The following is a 23,187-nucleotide window of genomic DNA, read 5'->3' on the forward strand; positions in this document are numbered from 1 at the left end:
CCATTTGGACTAGGACTATAAACAAATCGAGCTGAGCCGAGATTTTGGATGTTCAAGCTTGTTTGATAAGGTAACCAAGTTGAGCCGAGCTGAGTTTAAAATGAACTAAGCTTTTGAAATGAGTGTTATGAGCTTGAGCTTAGTTCGTTTAGATGTCATCAAACTCTCAATTCAAGCTTGGCTTGAGCTTGGTTCGAGCTTAGCTGGAGCTTGGTTCGAGTTTGGTTCGTTTAGATGTTATCAAGCTCTCAATTCAAACTTATTTAATTGTTTGATTGGTTATTGTGTTTGATAATTTAAATTTATTTATTTTATTATTTATTTAGCATATTGAAAAGAGTTTTATTAATAAATATGGTTTGTTAACATTGTTCACAAACGTTGTTTACGAATATTGTTCACGAACGTTGTTCATGAACGTTAACGAGTGTTCAAGCTTGTTTGTTTAGCTCGTACTTGTTTGTCTAGCTTAACGAGCTGTTCAAATTTATTTGTTTAATTAATCTTATGTATATTAAATGAACATAAACAAATTCTTACCAAGTCTAACACCAAGTTTTTTCACGAACGCTTGATTTATTTACCGCGCTAATTTGGGCTACCTGAAATAGACTATAATCGAATATGACAAACTGATCAAACACATAAATACCTAATAATATTAATATGGCAATATCTGCAGTATTTAATCACACTCAAATCTAATTCACGTACGCAATGCGCTTCAATTTGACTTGAATAAATCTGAAATATATCTACAATAATCAACAATAATAAATCTGAATAAATCATAAATTATATACATGAAACCCAATAAAATAAATGTTAAATTATAATAATCATATAGTTATTATATTCCCTAGTATGTCCTTAGCATCCATTCTAGTCATTTATATAAATAATAAACCAAAAAAAAATCTATTTTTTTACTGGGGAAGAATGGAATACGGGAGGGCTTATGTGTTCCTGGTATTCAATTCATTAACAAGTAGTTGCATAATTTAAATTTTTTTTTAGTATTTTATAAATATTTATGCAACAAAGTATTTCATTAATTCGAGAGATTAACTTAAACCATCTGATTTAACTGTACAACGTTTATTAATATATACGTGTGTTTACCTATAATCCGTTTGATTTATGCTCCTTTTTAAGCTCAATTCGTTGCTACGATCCATCATAATTTTCAATCTGCCAACTGAATGTGTATTAGCATGAGCAAATATTCTGGGGTTAACTGAATTGACAAACAAAATCAATCTCCAGACAACTGGTACTAAAATAGACTTCAGCATGGGAAAGTAGCTAGCAACCCGTGTTCTCACGGATCTTCTAGTCCGTAATTTGCGGTTCAGAAGATGGTCCACTTTATGAAGCAGTTCGGATCCTCTGTCCCGAAGGAGCATCTATTCCCGTGTCCCATTCAGAAAATGACAAAAAAAAACGCTCTTTGGAGCGCTCTCTGTGCCGTGTAAACACTCGCCGAAGACTCCCTTTTCTCCCAAAGCAACTCCTTCTCTGTGCCCTAACCCAAACTCCAGCCGAGCCCCGCTGTTTCTGCCATCGCCGTCGAACTCGACGACAGCCATCTCCGTCCCCTCCCGAACTCGACGGCAGCCCTCCCGCAGAACCCCGTTGCTTCTGCCCGCGCCGTCGACGCCATCTCTGTGCTTTGCTCTCCCAAAACCCGCGACGACCTTTGCTTTTACAGTGCTTTGCCCTAAAACCTTTCCTCCCCAAACCTTCGGCGTCGTCGACTCCAGAAGCCATCTCGGCGACTCCAGCAGCTCCGGCTTCCCCTCCCTTCGTCGACTCCAGCAGATCTGTATCTCTATCGTGGTCCTCCAAAATTTCCACAGCTCCATTCTTTCTGCCAGACATTTGGTGTTTCAAGTTATCCTCCAATGTTCAAGCTATTATAACTTTAATTATGTCGTAAATCGGTGTTTCAAACCAGACATTTGGTATCAATTATCATTCTATTTTCCTCTTTATCAAAAACTGTAGATCTATTGTGCCCTAATTTCTTTCTTCAACGAGGCTTGTGTTATTTATATATATACACCTTTTATGTCACTGATGTAGCATAGGCTTCTGAAGAGATTGCATTGCATCTAAATCTGATAACTTAACGATTAAACCAATCCCCACTTTGTTAAGTCATGTCCAAGATAATATTGATATGATTTAACCAAAACAAGTAGCATGCTCTTTGTATATATAGGTCAGCTCATGTTGTAGATTTTTCTAATGTTTGCTGTTGATTTTCTAATGATTGTCACTGGTTTCTTATATGAAATGCAGTTTTTATTATATGCATTGCTTAGATTCATAAGTATAATTTATATGTTATGAATGCTTGATTTAATCATTTGGTGATAGTGAAAATTATGTTGATATCACTTTCAATGGACTAAATGCATAAAAATGTGTGATTGTTGCTACTTTCAGTGAAGTTTATCAAATTTTTCATAAAAATGTGTGATTTTTCATTATTTATGTAAACTGTTATTGTTTAGTTTAATTTTATCAAATCTAACTTTTTTGAATATTAGGTTGCTATTGAATGATATCATCAAGTAACAGTAGCATCAACCATACCAAATTTGAAAATGTACGATACAGGGACTGTGGACTAAATGCATTGCTGCTAGTCTCTAGATCAATCAAGAACCCAGGAAGACTATATTATGCATATAAGCAACATGGATGGTTAAATTAGGTGAGATCTGATGCTGGACTAAATGAAGACACCAGTGATATACATTTTAGGATGCTGTCAAGAGTGGAGTCAAGAATAGGAAGGGAACACATTACTTATCTTGGACATAATATGCGAAATTTGAATGTACCGCATATGGTTTGGATATTAGTAATAGTAAACTTAATTCTTTTGGTTGTATACTTGTTTTGTTTGTTAGTTGGTCTGGTTAAGTAGTGCTAGTGATGTAATGTGATAAAGATATATAATTATGAATGACGTTGACATTTGATTTTTTTATTTATGAATAGATATTAATTATGTATCATTATTTCAGTTAGCTTTGTATATCACCAAATGATGTCAACATTTGTAAGTGATGAGATTTGTTCCGTATATGTATTTGTAACAATCTTGAGTAGTTGTTTTAGGTGATGCTGGATCTTAGACAAATCAAGAATAATTGAGATTAATCTTTGCACGTGTTGCTCCTTTAATATTATTTTTACATAAAATATTCACACTTAATTCATCAACATTAGCAAACTAAAGTCATTACTATTTGAGCACAAAAGCTATTTGTTCACAATCTGAATACCATTACATGATCAGAAATATGAGCACAGAAGCTATTTGTTCACAATCCGCTTACCATTACATGATTAGAAATATGAGCACAGAAGCTATTTGTTCACAATCCAATTGATTACCATTACATGATCAGAAATACATGACAGCACAGAAACTATTTGTTCACAATCCGATTGATTACCGTTATATGATCAGAAATACATGACAGCACAGAAGTTATTTATTCACAATCTGATTGATTACCATTACATGATCAGAAATACATGACAGCACAGAAGCTATTTGTTCACAATCCGATTACCATTACATGATCAGAAATACATGACATCACAGAAGCTATTTGTTCACAATCAAGCTTGTACAAGTTTCATAGAACACTCACTAAATAAATGTTAAAACTAGAAAGTTCGCATAAAAATAATTAGACAAAACAAATGCTGCATAAAAAATATGCAGCACAAAATATGGTAACTACAAAAGTTCCACAAAATATGCAACACAGAAGTTCTTGGCTTAGCCGTAAATGAAGTATGTGTATTTGAGTTTTGAGGAGCTTGCTTCATTACATATTTGTCTGCATTCCATTGTAACTTGATGCCGATGATGCCTTTATTGACATCAATCACTCTTTGTGGTGTTCTTTAGTTGATGTGCATTCCATTGTAGCAACATCCACACAATTGAAGCACCTGGAGAGAAAAAAAACAAGGAAAACCATGTAAGTCTATTAAAAATGGCAGATGCAACTAAAAATGTCATCAAATATCATATATATAACAAGAAAAGATACTAGAACTAGTGAAGTTTGATAAGCAGCGCATACTATACTATCACAATATTAGTGATGGCATATTATTATCATTATCGAGTTACATAACTACTAAAAATCATATATGTTACTATAGAAATCATATATGCTACGGTGGAGTTTTACAAGGCTTATTTGGGACCTAAATCATATCTAAATAAGGATTAGAAGATTTCTCTTAATCAATAGAAATTTAACTCAATTGACGCTATTAGAGAGAGATGAGGCACTCAATCCAGCTAGTGGTAATTTACAGATAGTAGCAAGGTTAAATAATAGATCTTATGACAATCACAAATATTGGAAAGGTTTAGAAATTTAAGTTTGAATTCAAGAGAGGCAAAGAAAGCCTCTCACCCTCTCATGTGCATGTTTACTAGAAATAAAGTTAGGATAGGCAAAAAGTATGTTAATCCTTGAGTTTTCTAAATCAACAAAATTAGACAACTTTCAGCTGCTCATGCATTTTGCTATCAATTTGGTAGATTTCAAACATTTTCATCTAATTTCTAATAAGATCTAACTCATTTCAAAGTAATTTCTTCGAATCTTTTTTTTATTTCTCTGATAGTCTTGGTGACTAACCACTTTTTAGGGATGATCAGGCCGACCTTTGTTGATACTAATCCAGCTCAAGCAACACATATCGGTATTGGTACATTATGTTCATAATCTACAGTGAATACAAGTTAACAAGTATACTGATACAACAAATCTAATCTTATGAGAAATGGTTAAAAAAACAACAAAGGTGTAAACCTGGTTAATTTCTTGCCATCCTTCCCGATTATTTGTCTGAAAATAATCATTATCAGAGTGAACCTGAGACAGTTGTGTTGACAAAAGTGGTGGAAATTGAGTTTCGGCCATATTTAAACCTTCAACACAGCTATAATTTGTAAGCTAAAATAATAAAATATAGTTTTAGATAGTGATAACATAATTATTTTAGTTTAACATACTAAAACAATCCTTAACTTGATTGATCATCCGTTGGCATTCTACACTTGGCATGCTCGATATATACTTTCATAATGCTCTTCTACATCTTGTTATACAAAAAATAAACAACACTTTAGTAAGAATGGGGATGAAACCTTAACAATTGTTGAAGTTTGGTTGGTTCTTCTTGCTGATTTCCTTTTCTTTGAAATCTTATCTAAGCCACCTTTCAACCTCTTACCTGAAATTGTTTTCTTCTTTGTTTTAATTCCTTTGACTACAAGAGAGTTTCCTTCACCAATTTCAAACTCTTTTTTAATTGAGTGTTGGCCAATTGGTTCATTAACTTGTAACCTCTCATCCACCATCTTAAACATACTCAACAAACCATCTTTAACAACCTTGTAAGTGTCTTCCCTCTCCGCTGCCTTGGTAACCAATTGAACATACAACCCACTTAATTCTTTATATCGCAAATTGGTGCAAGCTTTTGGATCCAAACTACCTTTGTTCGCAATTAAATCAATAACTCCAATGTATCCATCTTTTGCTTTTCGTGCCCACCTTTTCAATATATACTCACTTGGAATCTTCATGATATTTTTCATTGTAAATATTTTCAAAATATGAGAACAAAAAATCCCAGCAAAATCATATTTTCTACAGCTACACTCAATTTTTTAACCCGGTGAATCAAGTGTAACTATATGATGGTAACTCTTTTTGTAAGAAGTAACTTTATATTTTGTATGTGATCCAACATCTTCACAAATTTCTACACTAGAATCATGAGATTTGCACTACTCTTGTTCAAAAAACTTGTATACCTCAGGAGTATAAATACAACTTGCATGCTTTAAAATTTGAATTGGATACAATAAATATAGAACACTTGTATTTGATTTAAAATCAAGTTTTAACTCCTTATATCGACGATCATCAAGCAGTCTTTGGAAGTGATTAAAAAAATCTAAAAACTTGTGTTGATAAGTGACATATCTTTTCACAATACTATTCATGCTCTCACTTCTTTGGGTTGCAGTCATATCCGCACAAAACATTTGTCGCCCATAAACTAAAGCCCATTTTTCCTTTATGCGAAATAGACGTCTCAACCAATCATTGTCTTCAAGTGCATACTCGGTCAACATTATGTTACAACCTGAAATAAAATCTTCCTCTTCATCAAAATCATATATACATGAGGCAAAATCTTTAGTAAACTCTTTGAACTGAGAAAAAACTCTACTCAAATGTATTGCGACATTTTGATAAATGTGTCAAATACACAAACGATGATGTGTTTTAGGTCATCTAGAAGCTAAAGCATTTGTCATTGCTGCATCTTGATCTGTAAGAATAGTTATTGGTTTTTTCTCACATATAGTCTTGGTAAAGGTATCAAACAACCATTCAAACGTCAAAGATGTTTCATCATATAATAAAGTTGCACCAAAAATTATGGATTGCTTATGATGATTAATACCTAAAACAACGCAATTGGGCGACCTTCATTATTCTTCCTGTAGGTTGTGTCAAAACAAACAACATCTCCAAAATTTCCATAATCAGCTCTCATCTTAGCATCACACCAAAAAATATTAGTTATCAAATCATCTTCATCAACTTGAATAGCATAAAAAAAAATTGGGATTATCGAACTGCATTTTCTGTAAAAACTCCAATACACCTCCTGTATCACCAACTCTCATATTTCTTGTTCTTTTGTATCGTAAGTAGTTTTTGTAATCTTTAGAAATAAAACATAAATTCTCTCTCCCACCTACTTGTTTCACCATAAGATCATGAGATGCTTTTGGGGGGATTCCCACATCATTTGTCATCTCAATCTGTATCGCCGTAGAAGAAGATATATTCCTATAACATCTGTAGAAGTGAGTTTTGTTTAGACTTGAAAGATAATGATTATGCTCTTTAACAAATTGCTCCACAGTCAAGTTGTCATTATTTCGACAACTAATCTTCATTTTAGCCTCACAACCAAATCTTGTTTCAGGACGACTTGATTTCACATAAACATCTCGTTTGTCTTTTCGCCTTTTACCTTGTGCACTACAACAAAAAATTCTGTCAACTAATTTACCCGATTTATCATTGTGGCTTTTGCTCCTTCTTACGCCAAATCCAACTTGTTTAGCATATTTCAAATAAAATTCATAGGCTTCCTCTTCTGTCTTAAATTTCATACCCATTTTTGGTATCAATTCTTCTATGATAGATTGGCCAAAACTCATCAATAACATGGTAGAGTCTATATTCTCATTAGTAACATCAAACTCATCATCCTGACAGTCTTTGTTTACATCAAAACTCAACCTACGCGAACTAGTAGATTCAACCAACGACAACTCCATGATAATTATAATTAGGCCTGAAAAAAAAAACAACCAAGAAATGTATATTCATAATATTAGGTGCAAAAAGAACTTATGTAGTACCAAGAAAATGAATTGGAGCAACCACCAAAGGTTATTAGGTGTTGTGTTTGGCTGAAATTATCTAATTTCAGTCCATTAAGTCATATTTAATCAATTTAACGATCCCTAAACCTCTAAAGCGCTTGAGTAGCATTTAAGGATAAAGGAATGCAGTAGCAACCAAACAACAACATATTAAAATTTCCCACAACAAACTATCTAAACAGAAGTATGATAAACCATACCACAAATACATAGATCAAAATTTGAGGATTGCAGGTTCCAATTTCTGATGTTTTATTTTCACCCAAATCAAACTACAAAAACATAGATATTGGCCGGAGAAGGGGAGGAAGAATGGTAAAGGGGAGGAAGAAAAGTATACTAAGCTGGACGAAGATGAAGCTGCCGACAACCGTCAAGTTCGGGAGGAGACGGAGATGGCTGCCGTCGAGTTCGGGAGATCAAGCTGTCGGCGACCGTCTGGTTTAAAACACCAATTTATGACTTAATTAAAGTTATAATAGCTTGAACATTGGAGGATAACTTGAAACACCAAATGTCTGGCAGAAAGAATGGAGTTGTGAAAATTTTGGAGGACCACGATGGAGATATAGACCTGATGGAGTCAACGAAGGGAGGGGAAGCCGGAGTTGCTGGACCGACAAAGGGAGGGGAAGTCGGAGCTGCTGGAGTCGTCGAGATGGTTGCTGGAGTTGACGACGCCGAAGGTTTGGGGAGGAAAGGTTTTAGGGTAAAGCACAGTAAAAGCAAGGGGCGTCGCGGGTTTTGGGAGAGCAAAGCACAGAGATGGCGTAGCAGCGGGGTTCGGCGGGAGGGCTGCCGTTGAGTTCGGGAGGGGACGGAGATGGCTGTCGTCGAGTTTGACGGCGACGGTGGAAACAACGGGGCTCGACTGGAGTTTGGATTAGGGCACAAAGAAGGAGTTGCTTTCTGGAGAAAAGGGAGTCTTCGGCGACTGTTTACACGGCACAGAGAGCGCTCCAAAGAGCACGTGTTTTGCACCTTTTTTTGTCGTTTTCTGAATGGGACACGGGGACAGACGCTCCTTCGGGACAGAGGATCCGAACTGTTTATGAATTGGTCTATTTTGATGGACCCATCACTTAAACAGATGGGGTCCATCATAATCCACCAATCATGATTAGTGGATCATCCTTTGATCCGCAAATTGAATCAAGTGCAGAACACTCAATAATGCAGCACTCTTTCGACAGTTACTTTGCAAGAAAGCATAGAAGTAATTGATGACCAGCTTCTTGATGAACCGGGAATCTTTCCTAGCTCGAATGTCACCGTGGCCGTGGAGATACACGACTCCGATATCTTGAGCCTTTCTCAAGATGGATAGCTCCAGCTTAAGGTTTAGAGCATTGGTTATGGCTTGATTACCTGGCTCACCTGATGACGCACTTTCCTCCGAGTGTACTTTAGTTATATGGCTGATACCGGATAGAAGAGGAGTGCTAAGGGAATAAGCCATTGGGAGTAATAAGAATGTTTGAATTTGAAGCTTCTCTTTCGTAAATTGCGTCCACGTTCTCATCACTCTAATGCTTGTTCACGGGCTTCTCAAGGGTTTCGATTAGAACTTGTACAAAGGCCTGGTGATTTTCCTTCCGCATATCTTTGTAATCATACCTACAACAAGCAACTAATAAAACTGATTCCTAAATGGAAGACTTTTAAATCCTTGTCAGTCCACATCATAATAGACATAGTGTAGCTATTAACAGTTTGTTTGGTTGATAGTACTAATGAAAAATTATCCTATGCCCAATGAATTGATATGGAATAATATTCTTACATTTAGTTGCAATAATAACCTTGGTTTGACTGGCACAATCAGCTCATCCTGCCCATTCAAAGAGATTACCAAATTCAAATCATAATCATCACCTTCAACCTCTTATCTCAGATCTTTTCATTGAGAGTCGTATGTTGTTCTTTCTTTGTTAAATGTAAATGAATTTTACACTAGTTTCTTTCTCGCAAACTATTGCAAGCAAACTAAGATTATTTGGCCGACTACGTTCCCGGGTAAAGAAAGCTCCTTTCGGATGGTAATTGCACTAGCCGGTCGTAAGTGACTAAGACCATTTAGCGGTCGTGTTCTACGCAGAGACGAAATTTAGAAGTTACTCTTGTGAGGATTATTGGGCCTAATCAATTAATAATTAGATTGTTGGCCCATTAAAAGTCCATGGTGGCAGAGTCGAACTAATCGGGTCTTAGATTCTCAGTAGAAGAGCGAACCCGGATCCGGTCCGATGGCCGTTCGCCGGCTTGCGGCTCTCCTGAAATCTCTCAGCAGCACTAACGCTGACGCCGCCGCCGTCGCTGGCGGTTCCTTAGCTTCAGGGAGGATTGTACACGCCAAATCCATCACTCTCAGCCTCCACACCGACCCAATCCTCTGCCGCGCCCTCGTCGGCTTCTACCCCACCTTCGATCTCGCGCACCTCGCCATCCGGCTTCTCGACTCCGCCCCTTCCGACGACGTCTCCCCTTGGAATGCCTTCCTCTCCGCCTGCTCCAAGCGCCACCTCCACGCGCAGGCTTTCCGTCTCCTCCGCAAGCTGCTGCTCCTCTCCCCCAGTCCTAAGCCCGACGCCTTCACCTACCCTAGCGCGCTCAAGGCTTGCGCCGGCCTCGGCGCCGCTCTCGACGGTGAGTTCCTCCATGCCAGCGTATAAAGCATGGCTTCTCCGCCGACGTCGTGGTGTCCGGCTCTTTGGTCTACATGCTTGTGAAATGCCATCGCTTTGCGTCGGCCATCCAGATGTTCGACGAAATGCCACAGAGAGATGCAGCGTACGTACACCACGGTGTTCTCTGCTTGTGCTCGACTTGCAGATTTGGACAGGGAAAAAAGAGTTTACGAGTTGCTGATCACAAGCGGCTTCGAGTTGGACGATTTCATTAGTTCTTCAATTGTCGACATGTATGCCAAATGTGGGAACTTGGAGACTGCAAGAGATGTGTTTGAGCAGAGTCAGAGCAAGAGTGCGGTCTCTTGGAATTCAATCATCACCGGGTATTCTTCGGCTGGCGATAGCTGTAGGGTTTTGGATTTGTTCACAAGGATGATAGCACAAGGTATTAGGCCTAACTCGACAACCATAAGTTGCTTGTAATGGCTTATTCAAAAAGCTCCAATTTTGGACAAGAAGGTTCATTCATTGCTACATTGTTTGGAACTGCATCGCAGTTGATATTTTTGTTGCCAATTTGCTTGTAGATCACTATTTCAAATGCGGAATGACTCAATGTGCGTAACATATCTTTGCCGGCATGCTAAAATCTGATGCTGTCAGGTTCTGTGATGGCTGGAAGCTACTTTAAAGCGATCGAGTTCTTCCATGTCCGATTATTCATCGGATTTGAATGAAATTACCATCCCTACTCAAAAGAGACGGTCCTTTTCACAAACTACCGATGTGGGATTAAATCACATCTAATGGACTGGGTTGCCAAATTAGAACATTTGGGCTACCTACAAGAAACTATAATTGAATATGACAAACTGATAAAACACATAAATACCTAATAATATTAATATGGCAATATCTGTAGTATTTAATCACTCTCAAATCTAATTCACGTACGCAATGCACTTCTTGAATAAATCTGAAATATATCTACGATAATCAACAATAAGTCATAAATTATAATACATAATACTAATAATAAATGTTAAATTATAATAATCATATACCATTCTAGTCATTTATATAAATAATAAACAAAAAAATCTAGTTTTTTAAGGGGAAGAATGGAATACAGGAGGGCTTATGTGTTCTTGGTAGTTGGTATTCAATTCATTAACTAGTTGCATAAAAGTTTTTTTTTTAGTATTTTATAAATATTTATGCAACAAAGTATTTCATTAATTCGAGAGATTAACGTAAACGATCTGATTTAATTGTTCAACGCTTATTAATATACACGCGTGTTTAACTATAATTCGTTTGATTTATGATCAATTCGTTGCTACTATCCATCATAATTTTCAATCTGCCAACTGAATGTATATTAGCATGAGCAAATATTAAGCATAGAAGTAATTGATGACCAGCTTCTTGATGAACTAGGAATCTTTCCTAGCTCGAATGTCATCGCGGCCGAGGAGATGTTAGATAATTTTTCTTTAAGAAAAATATGGATATATAGATTTTCGATGTTGAGGTCTAATAGTTAAGCCCTATTAATCATCTCAATGATGAATTAATGACTCTAATTGGTGTAACTCGGTATGATGATATAGACTTTTCCCATTTATACTCTTGGCATCCCCGGCCCTTTCGGTTATCAAAGTACTCCTTCGGATAATAGACATACCCTTCTTGGTATCATCGCTACCGACCTAATCTTATCGGTCGTCGAGAGGTTGAGGTGAAAACTATGTCTTCTTTCTTTAAGATGATATTACCCACTTACGATTTATTGTCAATTATTTCCCATGATATAACTACTTGCATCTCGAAATAGGAGAAATTCAAATTTTAAATCTTGTCGAACTTTCAAAACCTTGAATGTAGTATCCTAAAATTCAATCGTTTAATTAAGAGCGTTCATTTGATTTAATATTTAGAATTTATTAATGTGGATAGATTTAATTAATTAAGTTAACTTATAATTATAAAATTTTGATTAATTAGTTAAGAAAATAATAGAATTATATAATTAAATAAGAATTAGAAATATATATATAGAGAGGATTAATATATTATGTAATGTATAGATAAAGTATAAATAATATATTACATGTAATATAATATATATATAATTAAATAAGAATAAAAAAAATATAAGAATAATATATTATGTTTGCAACGTAAGATATATATATGGAAATAAAGTATAAAAAAATAAATTATATAATTTAGTGTATATAATTTAGATATTATTATTATTATTATTATTATTATTATTATATATATATATATATATATATATATATATATATATATATATATATATATATATATATATATATATATATATATATATATATATATATATCAGTATTGATATTGTGCGCGTCTTATTTTGCGTCGGATTTTTTTTTTTTCAAAATCTCATATTTTTTTCACCACGTCATTTAATTTATTCCTTCAAAATCTCATAGTTTTTCACCACGTCATTTAATTTTGTCCTTTTCTTTTCTGATCCTCGCTCGTCTCGCCTCGGTGGAGGGTGTCGTCGACGGCGACCGTGGTGAGTGTGAACAATGCCCGGAATAGCGTCCTGGATACCGTGCGAGTCCTTACCGACCTCAACCTGAGCATCCAGAAGGGGTATATCAGCTTCGATGGCTGCTGGTTCCTGGACGTCTTCCACGTCACCGACGAGCGCGGGCACAAGATCCTCGACCCCGTCCTTCTCTCCCACATCGAACACTCCATAGTCGTCGGTGAAATATCATCGACCGAGGAAGGAGCAACGTCGGGGATGTTCCTGGCATTGGAACTCACCGGCGTCGACCGCCCGGGCCTACTTTCGGAGGTCTGCGCCGTGCTCAGGGACCTCAAGTGCAACGTGGTGGAGGCCAAGATGTGGGCCCACAGCGCCAGAATTGCTTGCCTCATCTTCGTCAACGACCACCATTCTGGATTAATCCCCACAGCATTAGCGGATCGCCACCCCTGCATCCTGACCCGACTCCGCAAAGTGCTATCTGGCAGCGCCGCCAAGGCAACCGTCGTCTCTTCATCCCCCACCCTGACCCATTCCGACCGCCGCCTCCACCAGCTCATGTTCCGAGACCGCTGCGACGACGAAGCATCGTCGTCGTCCTCTTCCTCGCAGTCGAAGCCGTCGGTGTCTGTCCAAAGGTTGGCAGAACACGGGTACTCAGTGGTCAATGTGCAGTGCCCCGACCGCCCAAAGCTCCTGTTCGACGTCGTGTGCACGCTCACCGATATGGATTACGTCGTCTTCCACGGCAAATTTGGAGTCGACGCAGATCGAGCCTTTCAGGTAAAGGTACATTATATCGATCGTCTTCTTCCACGGCAAATTTCACGCTCATCAATATGAATGTCACCAACATTGTCTGCTATCACCTGTAAGTTGTACAAAGGAGAAAGGATTAGAATGGGGCGAGCGAGGATGTAGAGCACGGCGTCGCGGGCGAAGAACGCCGAGGAACACCGAGGCGAGCGAGGAGAGGAAAAGTTAGGTTTTAGAAACGAGAAGAAAAAAATTAAATGATGTGGTGAAAAAATATGAGATTTTGAAGGAAAAAATTAAATGACATGGTGGAAAAATATGAGATTTTGAAACAAAAAAATCCACCTGGTTTTTGTTGGTGCAACCTTAGGTCAAGGTTGACCTGGTTGACCCGACTCGAGTTGACTTGACTCGAGTTGTATTTTGATGTTTGACTTGGGAAGATTGTTGATGCAACTTTAGGTCAAGGTTGACCTAGTTGAGTTGCATGTTGATGTTTGACACTCGTGAGAGAGTTCTATTCTTGATGTGAGACAAGAATAGATGTTTGGGGGATTGTAGGTGCAACCGTAGGTCAAGGTTGACCTGATTGACCTGATTCGGAAAAAGTCCAAGTATGGAGACTTGGCACTGAAAAAGTCCAAGCAGGGAGCTTGGCACTGGAAGAGTCCAAGTATGGAGACTTGCATGGAAAAGTCCAAGCAGGAGCTTGGCACGAAAAGTCCAAGTATGGAGACTTGCTGGAAAAGTCCAAGTATGGAGACTTGCACGGAAAAGTCCCGTGAGTGAAGCTGCAAAGGAAAGTCCTAACTGGATGTTAGGCATGGAAAGTCCTGAGTACTTGACATGGAAAGTCCTAACTGGATGTTAGGCGATTGGAAAGTCCCGTGAGTGAAGCCAGTAATGGAAAGTCCTAACTGGATGTTAGGCAGTGTGGAAAGTCCCGGTGAGTGAGGCAGGGGAAAGTCCTAACTGGATGTTAGGCAGGAAAATCTGGCGAGTGAAGCGGTGAGAGTCCCGTGAGTGAAGCAGCAAGGAAAATCCGGATGGATCGGATGATCGGACTACGGTGTTGGAAAGTCCAAGTAGGTCAAAGGATTGACCGGACACTTGGTGGGGAGTCTTAGCAGTCAAGGAAGTGACCGGATGCTAAGCATGATGAACCAATAGGTCAAGGTTGACCGGATATTGGTTGGACTTGGTTTGGGCAAAACCAAGCTCGGATCGGTCTCCGCATCGATCCAGATGATACGATGTTTCTCGATCCGTCGGTGACCGATCGATTCCACTCGAGCATATCAGAGTTACCGATCGGTCCCGCACCGATCGTGCAACGATCGAAGCGGAGAAAAGAGTTCCCGATCGGTCCGTGGACCGATCAGTAGCTGATCGGTCTCCACGACCGATCAAGAGACGAGTGCGATTCTCTGTGAGAGAGCTGAGCTGAACGGTCTGGGGACCGATCAGGACAGAGCCTGATCGGTCCGCAGACCGATCAGGGATTCGATCGCGACACCTGATCGGTCCGCAGACCGATCAGGGATTCGATCGCGACACCTGATCGGTCTGGGGACCGATCAGGTGTCGAACAGAGGGCTCTTGCGCCTAGGCTGATCGGTCTGCAGACCGATCAGAGTTCTAGCCGTTGCGACGCAACGGCTAGTTCTCTGCTGTTTCTTCTTCGCAGGTATAAAGGGGCTGAGGGCTTCTACAGGGAATAGACTTCCTCTTCTCTTCTGCTAAGTGCTGTTGTGCTTTTGGGCTTTGCTGAGCTCTCTACTTCGTGAAGCTTCGTGTGAGCTTCCCCGGCTGGTCAGCTGCTGCTGTTCTTCCGTGAAGTTGCTGCTTCGTCAACGGAAACCAGTCGAAGGCAAGCTAGTGTTTGTTTCTACATTCATAGTGCTCTTGCTTCTTGCTGCATTTCTTGTACACTTATCTTGCTGTTGCAAGAGACTTTGTGGTGAGGTTTCTCCACCCACAAGGAGTATATTATTAGCCGGTTTTCCGGGGACTCATCCACCGACGGATTGAGAGGCTTCGTCCGCCTTACGGACACGCCGAGGAGTAGGAGTATCATCTCCGAACCTCGTTACATCGACGCGTTGAGGTTTGATCTTCTTGTTTTCGTTTCCTTGTTTATTTTTCCGCTGCGCTAACGAATTGTAGGAAGAAACGCGATCGATTTGGGGCGGCTATTCACACCCCCCCTCTCTAGCCGAGTACGAAGGATCCTAACAAGTGGTATCAGAGCAAGGCCGCTCTTCGACGGATCAACACCCGGGGGAGCACGGGCTAGAGATGGATCTCTATGGAGAAGATGTCACGATTCAACCCTTCTACGAGTCTCACGACAACTTCATATATTGGAAGGTAAGGATGATGTATTTTCTTAGGACTAATATGTTAAATTGGTTTTGTGTACAAGAAGGGTTTTCCCCTCCGATGGATGAGGAAGGAAAACCTATCAAGAAGAAGGAGTGGACGAAGGAGCAAATCCACCAATCAACCATCAATGATGAGGTAACGAAAATCATTGAATTCTCTTTACCTAATGATGTGTTGTGTAGGATAGGCGAATACAATAATGCCAAGGAGTTGTGGAACAACTTGGCCAAACTCCATGAGGAGAGTCCCACTTCAAGCCATGAAGAGGAGCCTAGTGAGCCAAGTAGCTCACATCGTGGAGGTGAGGAATTAGAAGTTGAGGGCTACTCAACATCTAAAGAAGAAGAGGAGGTGAGTTCTTCTTCAAGATCGGAGCACGAAGAAGAAGCTTCTACCTCCGGGAGGGATGGAGAAGAGAGCATCCATCCATCCTCGACCCTAGGTAACTCTAACACGTTAAGTTCAAGTAAATTGCATATAATGTGTTTTGAGTGTAGGGAATTTGGACATTACAAGAGTAAATGTCCAAAGAAGACTAAGAAGACTCCACCGGCGCCAAAGGTCAAGGTAGCCGGAGTCCCGACACGCAAGGGCAAGGAGCACGTGGTGTGCTTCCAATGCAAGCGAAGGGGACATTATCGGAGTCATTGTCCGAGGGGGAGGCAACCTCACAAGGGCAAGAGACCGAGCACTTCTATAGGGGGAGCTAAGGCAAACCCTAAGGTATCATTTAAGTCTCATTCGTGCAATACTAGTAAGATGCATGCTAGAAATTTTATTGCACTAGTCAATAATGATAAGCATGATAACATTAGAAATCGATACACATGCTTAGGTGCCAAACATGTGAGCCTAGATAAGGATAACACTAGGAAAGTCAACCCTAGAATTACCTCATCTAAGGTTAAGGAGAACCTAGGTAGGAATCCCAAATCAACTAGACACATGCCTAGGAATGCCTCAAAGAAAAATGACAAATCAAAAATTGAGGTATTAGAGAAGGAGAATCAAGTCTTGAGGTCAAGACTTGATACTTTGGAAAAGGCTCTTAAGAACTTGGAGAAGTCATCTCTAGGGTTTAAGGGTCAAATTTCAAAGCCCAAGGACAAGAAAGGTTTGGGTCACAAACCTAAGTCCCAATTGGTCAAGCCCACTTACCATAATGTTCCATTCGATTATGGAACAAAACCTAGGGCTAGGAAGACCACCACCAAGGTCACAACGGGAGTCACCCCTATAGTTGACCTTGATGAGACCCAAATGACTAAGGCTTCAAAGCCTAAGAGGGTCATTAGGAGGGTTGCTAGGGAAGTCATCCCTAGTGAATATTTAGTGAACCCAATGAGCTCAAATAGGTATTGGGTTCCTAGGAGCATCTTCTCTACCCCATAAATGGGTTAGAGAGTGTCAACTCCAATAAGAAGGGTAGTTAACCCAACTTTGAGGAAATTGACACTCAAGGAGCATTTTCAAGGTTTTGTGAACCTTTGAAAATGAAATGGAATTATCATTCACTCCTTGGAAGAGTAAAGTGTGCCAAAGTGAGAATATTTTAATCTTATTTGGCACAATTTAAGGAAACCTAGAGAAAAATCATAATTGGGATTTTGGTTTTCTCTTAGGGATATATGGGCAATCTAGGGTTAGATTTTAAGTTAGCTAAGGCTAAGGATATTTAGATAGGGAATTTAGGTATTTCATTTGTGCTAACTTACCATGATTGTTTGCCATATGCCATGTCATGACATCATATTTAATTTATGATCATTTGAAATGTCATGATAATGCTTAGGTTATTTTTATGTCATGTTTATTTAAGTTTCAAACTTTATGCCATGACATCATGACATTGGCACATGTTTTTACTTACGATATCATTTATGCCATGTCATCATCTCTTGCATTAATAATCAATTGAATTGATTTAAGGATGAAAAACACATTTTGATATTGAGATCAAATTTGTGTTTAGAAAATGCATGAGAACTTAGCCTAAGTTGACCTTAACCCATATCTCACATCAAATTGACTTGAATGTGGTTTGATACACCTTAGATGTGTGTGAGATATTAGGATCATGAGTTAGGATCAAGGTGCATAGTCCTTGTACCTAGATGAGCCTAATTCAAGAAATGAGGATCATAGGGAAAGCTTGTGTACAAGTCATGTACATCTAGCCCAAAGATTATGGTCCTAAATTCAAATGGTTTTAAAAGCATTTTAAAATTGATTTGAAAAACCTTGATGAAGCTTTCCTAGTGATTGCATTCATCATTGAACATTATGATACAAAATTGACTTAACTTTGAACTATTTCAAAGTTTTCGAATTTTGTATCAAGATTTGAAAATGGAAACTATTTTCATAGAAAATTATTTTTCTGTGATAGTATATGGTATGAGGAGTGTATCCTCAAAATTTTACGATTTTTGGAATTTTCTGGAATTTATTAGGAGTTTCTGAATTTCCGGAGAAGGAAAATCAGAAATCTGATTTCAGAATGTGGATCGGTCACCGGACCGATCCAGGGAAGGCCTGAGCGGTCCGGTGACCGATCGGTGACGATCCAGTGCGATCGGTGAAGCGGTCTGGGGACCGATCAGTGCGTGCCAGTTTCTGATTTTCAGCTGTTGGTCTGAAATTTCAACTGGAAGTTGGATTTTGTGGATTTCTAAAGGTTTGAAACTCTCCAAGACATTGTTGGTGCAATGGTCAAGGGGGAGTTGACCTTTAGGGGGAGTTTTTACCTAATTGTCAAGGGGAGTTGACTTTTAGGGGGAGTTTTTACTCCTAAAGACTTGAGTGATATGGAATTATCACTAAGTTGGTTGTTGAGTTTAGTATCAAGGGGAAATTAAGAGTTTCAATGAAAGGTATGGGACTTTCATTAGGAAGAAACTCTTGACCTTAATACTCTCCTTTTTCTTTTTGATGTGTGTCAAAAAGGGGAGAGCGTTCATTGGAGAATTATTGGAGAACCCAAGTTAGGTTATCGGGTTAACCTAAGCTAGGGGGAGAATGTCCAGAGAATGTTCGAGGAAGAACATTGGAATTCTTTTTGATGTATGTCAAAAAGGGGGAGAATTATTGGAAGAACCCAAGTTAGGTTATCGGGTTAACCTAAGGGGAGAATGTCCAAAGAATGTTCAAGGAAAGAACATTGGACATTGGAAGATGGTTGGAAAACCTAAGTTAGGTTATCGGGTTAACCTAACTTGATTATGATTTTGTCAAACATCAAAAAGGGGGAGATTGTTGGTGCAACCTTAGGTCAAGGTTGACCTGGTTGACCCGACTCGAGTTGACTTGACTCGAGTTGTATTTTGATGTCTGACTTGGGAAGATTGTTGATGCAACTTTAGGTCAAGGTTGACCTAGTTGAGTTGCATGTTGATGTTTGACACTCGTGAGAGAGTTCTATTCTTGATGTGAGACAAGAATAGATGTTTGGGGGATTGTAGGTGCAACCGTAGGTCAAGGTTGACCTGATTGACCTGATTCGGGAAAAGTCCAAGTATGGAGACTTGGCACTGAAAAAGTCCAAGCAGGGAGCTTGGCACTGGAAGAGTCCAAGTATGGAGACTTGGCACTGGAAAAGTCCAAGCAGGGAGCTTGGCACGCGAAAAGTCCAAGTATGGAGACTTGGCACTGGAAAAGTCCAAGTATGGAGACTTGTCACGGAAAAGTCCAAGTATGGAGAATCCTGGGATGTTAGGCGGTGTGGAAAGTCCCGTGAGTGAAGCCAGGGTGGAAAGTCCTAACTGGGATGTTAGGCGGTTGGAAAGTCCCGTGAGTGAAGCCGTAAATGGGAAAGTCCTAACGGGATGTTAGGCATGGAAAGTCCCGGTGAGTGAAGCAGGGGAAAGTCCTAACTGGATGTTAGGCGGTGTGAAAATCTGGCGAGTGAAGTCGTGAGAGTCCCGTGAGTGAAGCGTGCAAGGAAAATCCGGATGGATCGGGATGATCGGACTTGGTGTTGAAAGTCCAAGTAGGTCAAAGGATTGACCGGACACTGGGGGAGTCTTAGCAGTCAAGGAAGTGACCAGATGCTAAGCATGATGAACCAATAGGTCAAGGTTGACCGGATATTGGTTTGGACTTGGTTTGGGCAAAACCAAGCTCGGATCGGTCTCCGATCGATCCAGTTGATATCTGTTTCCGATCCGTCGGTGACCGATCGATTCCACCGAGCATATCGGAGTTACCGATCGGTCCACGCACCGATCGTGCAACGATCGAGCGGAGAAAAGAGCTCGATCGGTCCGTGGACCGATCAGTATGCCCGATCGGTCTCCACGACCGATCAAGAGACGAATGCGATTCTCTGTGAGAGAGCCGGGATCGGTCTGGGACCGATCAGATCAGTCCTGGATCGATCGATCAGGGATTCGATCGCGACACCTGATCGGTCCGGGACCGATCGTGTCAACGAGGGCTCTTGCGCTTAGGCCGATCGGCTCAGACCGATCGAGTTCTAGCGCGACGCAACGCTAGTTCTCACTGCTTCTTCGCAGTATAAAGGCCGAGGGCTTCTACAGGAATAGACTTCCTCTTCTCTTCGCTTTGTGCAGCTTGGCTTTTGAGCTCTCTACTGTGAAGCTGTGAGCTTCTACCGTCACCGTTTCTTCCGTGAAGTTCCGTCAACGGAAACCAGTCGAAGGCAAGCTAGTGTTTGTTTCTACATTCATAGTGCTCTTGCTTCTTGCTGCATTTCTTGTACACTTATCTTGCTGTTGCAAGAGACTTTGTGGTGAGGTTTCTCCACCCACAAGGAGTATATTATTAGCCGGTTTTCCGGGGACTCATCCACCGACGGATTGAGAGGCTTCGTCCGCCTTACGGACACGCCGAGGAGTAGGAGTATCATCTCCGAACCTCGTTACATCGACGCGTTGAGGTTTGATCTTCTTGTTTTCGTTTCCTTGTTTATTTTTCCGCTGCGCTAACGAATTGTAGGAAGAAACGCGATCGATTTGGGGCGGCTATTCACACCCCCCCTCTCTAGCCGAGTACGAAGGATCCTAACAGTTTTGACACGCACAGGGGCGTAAAATAATATATAAATTTGTTATCCTGCGCGACGCCACGGTGTGCGACTGTACGCGCCGCGCATGATAACAACTGTTTTTATTTTTTTTTTAATTTTTTTTTAATTTATGAATTAAAAAATAATTGAAAAATAAAAATAAAAAATAAAATATTTTTTTAAGAGTTTATTTCTAGGGTTCAGGCTTTGGTTATAGTGTTAAAGTTATTTTTTTTTTAGATTTTACCTCTGGGATTTAGGCTTCCCAATTAGATTATAGTGTTTGGTTTTAAATAAAATTAATTTAAGCATTTATTGAATATTGTAATATGTTAAGGGGATATATTAAGGTATTAAAAATTTATATAATGAAATGTTAAATTTTTTAATTGATTTTTTAAATTTAAAATATTAAAAAAATAAAAAAAAAACCGAGCGATCTCCTGCGCGCGTGCACAGTCACGCACCGTACGAGCGCGCAGGAGATCACACCTCTATATATATACACACGAATTTGATATCCTGCGCGACTGTGCGCACGCAGAGGATATTACTGGTTTTAGTATTTTTTTTATTTTTATTTTTATTTTTGAATTAAAAAATAATAATTAAAATATTTTTTAAAAATTTTATTTTTAGGGTTCAGGCTTTGGGTTATAGTATCAAATCTATTTTTTTTAGATTTTACCTCTAGGGTTGAGACTTTGGGTTATAGTATCAAAGCTATTTTTTTTTAGATTTTACCTCTAGGGTTCAGACTTTGAATTATAGTATCAAAGCTATTTTTTTTTAAGATTTTACCCCTAGGGTTTAGACTTCCCAATTGGGTTATAATGTTTAGTAAAAAGAAAAAATTTAAATGAAATAAATTTAAGTATTTATGGAGTATTGTAATGTGTTTAGGAGATATATTTATATATTAGGGATTTATATAAATAAATATTGATTTTCTTAATTAGAACTTTAAAAAAATAATTGAAAAAAAAGTCGGATATGCTCTGTGCATGCACAGTTAAGTATTGTGCGACGCAACATATCACGGCTATATATATATATATATATATATATATATATATATATATATATATATATATATATATATATATATTTATTTATTTGATCTTATATATAATACATAAAAGAATAGCAGTGGAAATTAGGGAATGACGTCCAACACGGGGTGGACTCCACTGCCACCGGCAAGCACAGTAGCGTCGTCGAATCCAACGAGTGGCGGCGGGGACAAGGCGGAGGGAAGCCGGCTGTCGACACCGTAAAAGAGAGCCTCGTCGAGTCGTCGATGAGGTTCTACTTGGAGAAGCTACGGAGGCGGCGGAGGGTAGAGACTAGAGATTAGAGAATCGGAGCGGAGGAAGAAAAGGAGGGCGAAGAAAATCTCAGAGTCGTCGTCGATGAAGATGGATAGGGATTAGGGGGTCGTCTCGTCTCAGGGAGCACAGGCAGCCGCGGCGCACAGCCACGCAGGGAGAAGGCAGCGAGGGTTGCAACATGCGTTCCCTAGTTTTATTTTTCTTTTTTGCTGGGGCAAAATTGTAATTCTATAATATCTATGGACATTTACAAAATATTGAGGTGGGGCAGTTGCCCCACCAATCATCAACGTGGCTCCGCCCCTGCTCAATGGAAATTATATGCATGTGTGGGTTATAAAAGGGTATGCATGTGTGGCTCGATTTCAATACTTTATTATGTTAATGGTGCTCAATGGAAATTATATGCATGTGTGGGTTATAGAGGGTATGCATATGTGGTTTCGGTTTCAGTACTTTGGTATATATGATAAGGAGGTTTATGGAAATGATATGCACGTTATGCACTATTTAGAATGATATGCCATGTGTGTAGGAACTCAAAATCCATATGATTCGGAATTTTGTATACTAGTTGTTGGATACAATAAGGTGCTATGGGTGTTTACGAGCATGAAAACAATTTCTATAAGGAAGTAGTTTGATCAACAACTTATGTTATAGTACTACTACATGCAACTATGCCACCATAACAATAGGTTTATAAGTATGCATGCAAATATGTTCAAGTCATGTTCATGCTATGTTATTGCTTTTGTTATGTATATGTTCATATTTTGTTCACGTTAGGTCCATGTTTATGTTCCTATTTTACATAGTTATATGGTTGAGTGTGACCGGTATCCTTAGCCCGGAAGCTCAACAAATCAACGTGATCGAGTGTGCCAGTGTCCTTATTCCGGGAGCTCACCAAATTTACGTGGTCGAGTGTAACCGGTGTCCTTAGCCCGGGAGCTCACCAAATCAACGTGGTCGTGTGTGACCGGTGT

The 23,187-nt window shown here is 39.4% G+C and overlaps 1 protein-coding gene across 1 annotated transcript; it reads left to right on the plus strand.

The window, feature by feature from the left end:
* Positions 1-10,308: 10,308 nt before the first annotated feature.
* On the plus strand, positions 10,309-22,224 carry LOC122022836 (ACT domain-containing protein ACR8-like). Its single transcript, XM_042580951.1, has 3 exons — positions 10,309-10,538; positions 12,700-13,483; positions 22,018-22,224. The coding sequence occupies exons 1-3, from the start codon at positions 10,309-10,311 to the stop codon at positions 22,222-22,224; spliced, it is 1,221 nt and encodes a 406-aa protein (XP_042436885.1).
* Positions 22,225-23,187: the final 963 nt, after the last annotated feature.

Source organism: Zingiber officinale, chromosome 9B, assembly GCF_018446385.1.
Source record: "Zingiber officinale cultivar Zhangliang chromosome 9B, Zo_v1.1, whole genome shotgun sequence".
In the NCBI taxonomy this organism is placed as follows: Eukaryota; Viridiplantae; Streptophyta; class Magnoliopsida; order Zingiberales; family Zingiberaceae; genus Zingiber; species Zingiber officinale.

Coding starts and splice junctions, on each gene's coding strand:
- LOC122022836 (XM_042580951.1), top strand. CDS start 10,309: ATGCAGCGTACGTACACCACGGTGTTCTCTGCTTGTGCTCGACTTGCA. Junction 10,539..12,699: donor TGGAATTCAATCATCACCGG/GTATTCTTCGGC, acceptor GCCTCGGTGGAG/GGTGTCGTCGACGGCGACCG. Junction 13,484..22,017: donor ACGCAGATCGAGCCTTTCAG/GTAAAGGTACAT, acceptor AAAGAATAGCAG/TGGAAATTAGGGAATGACGT.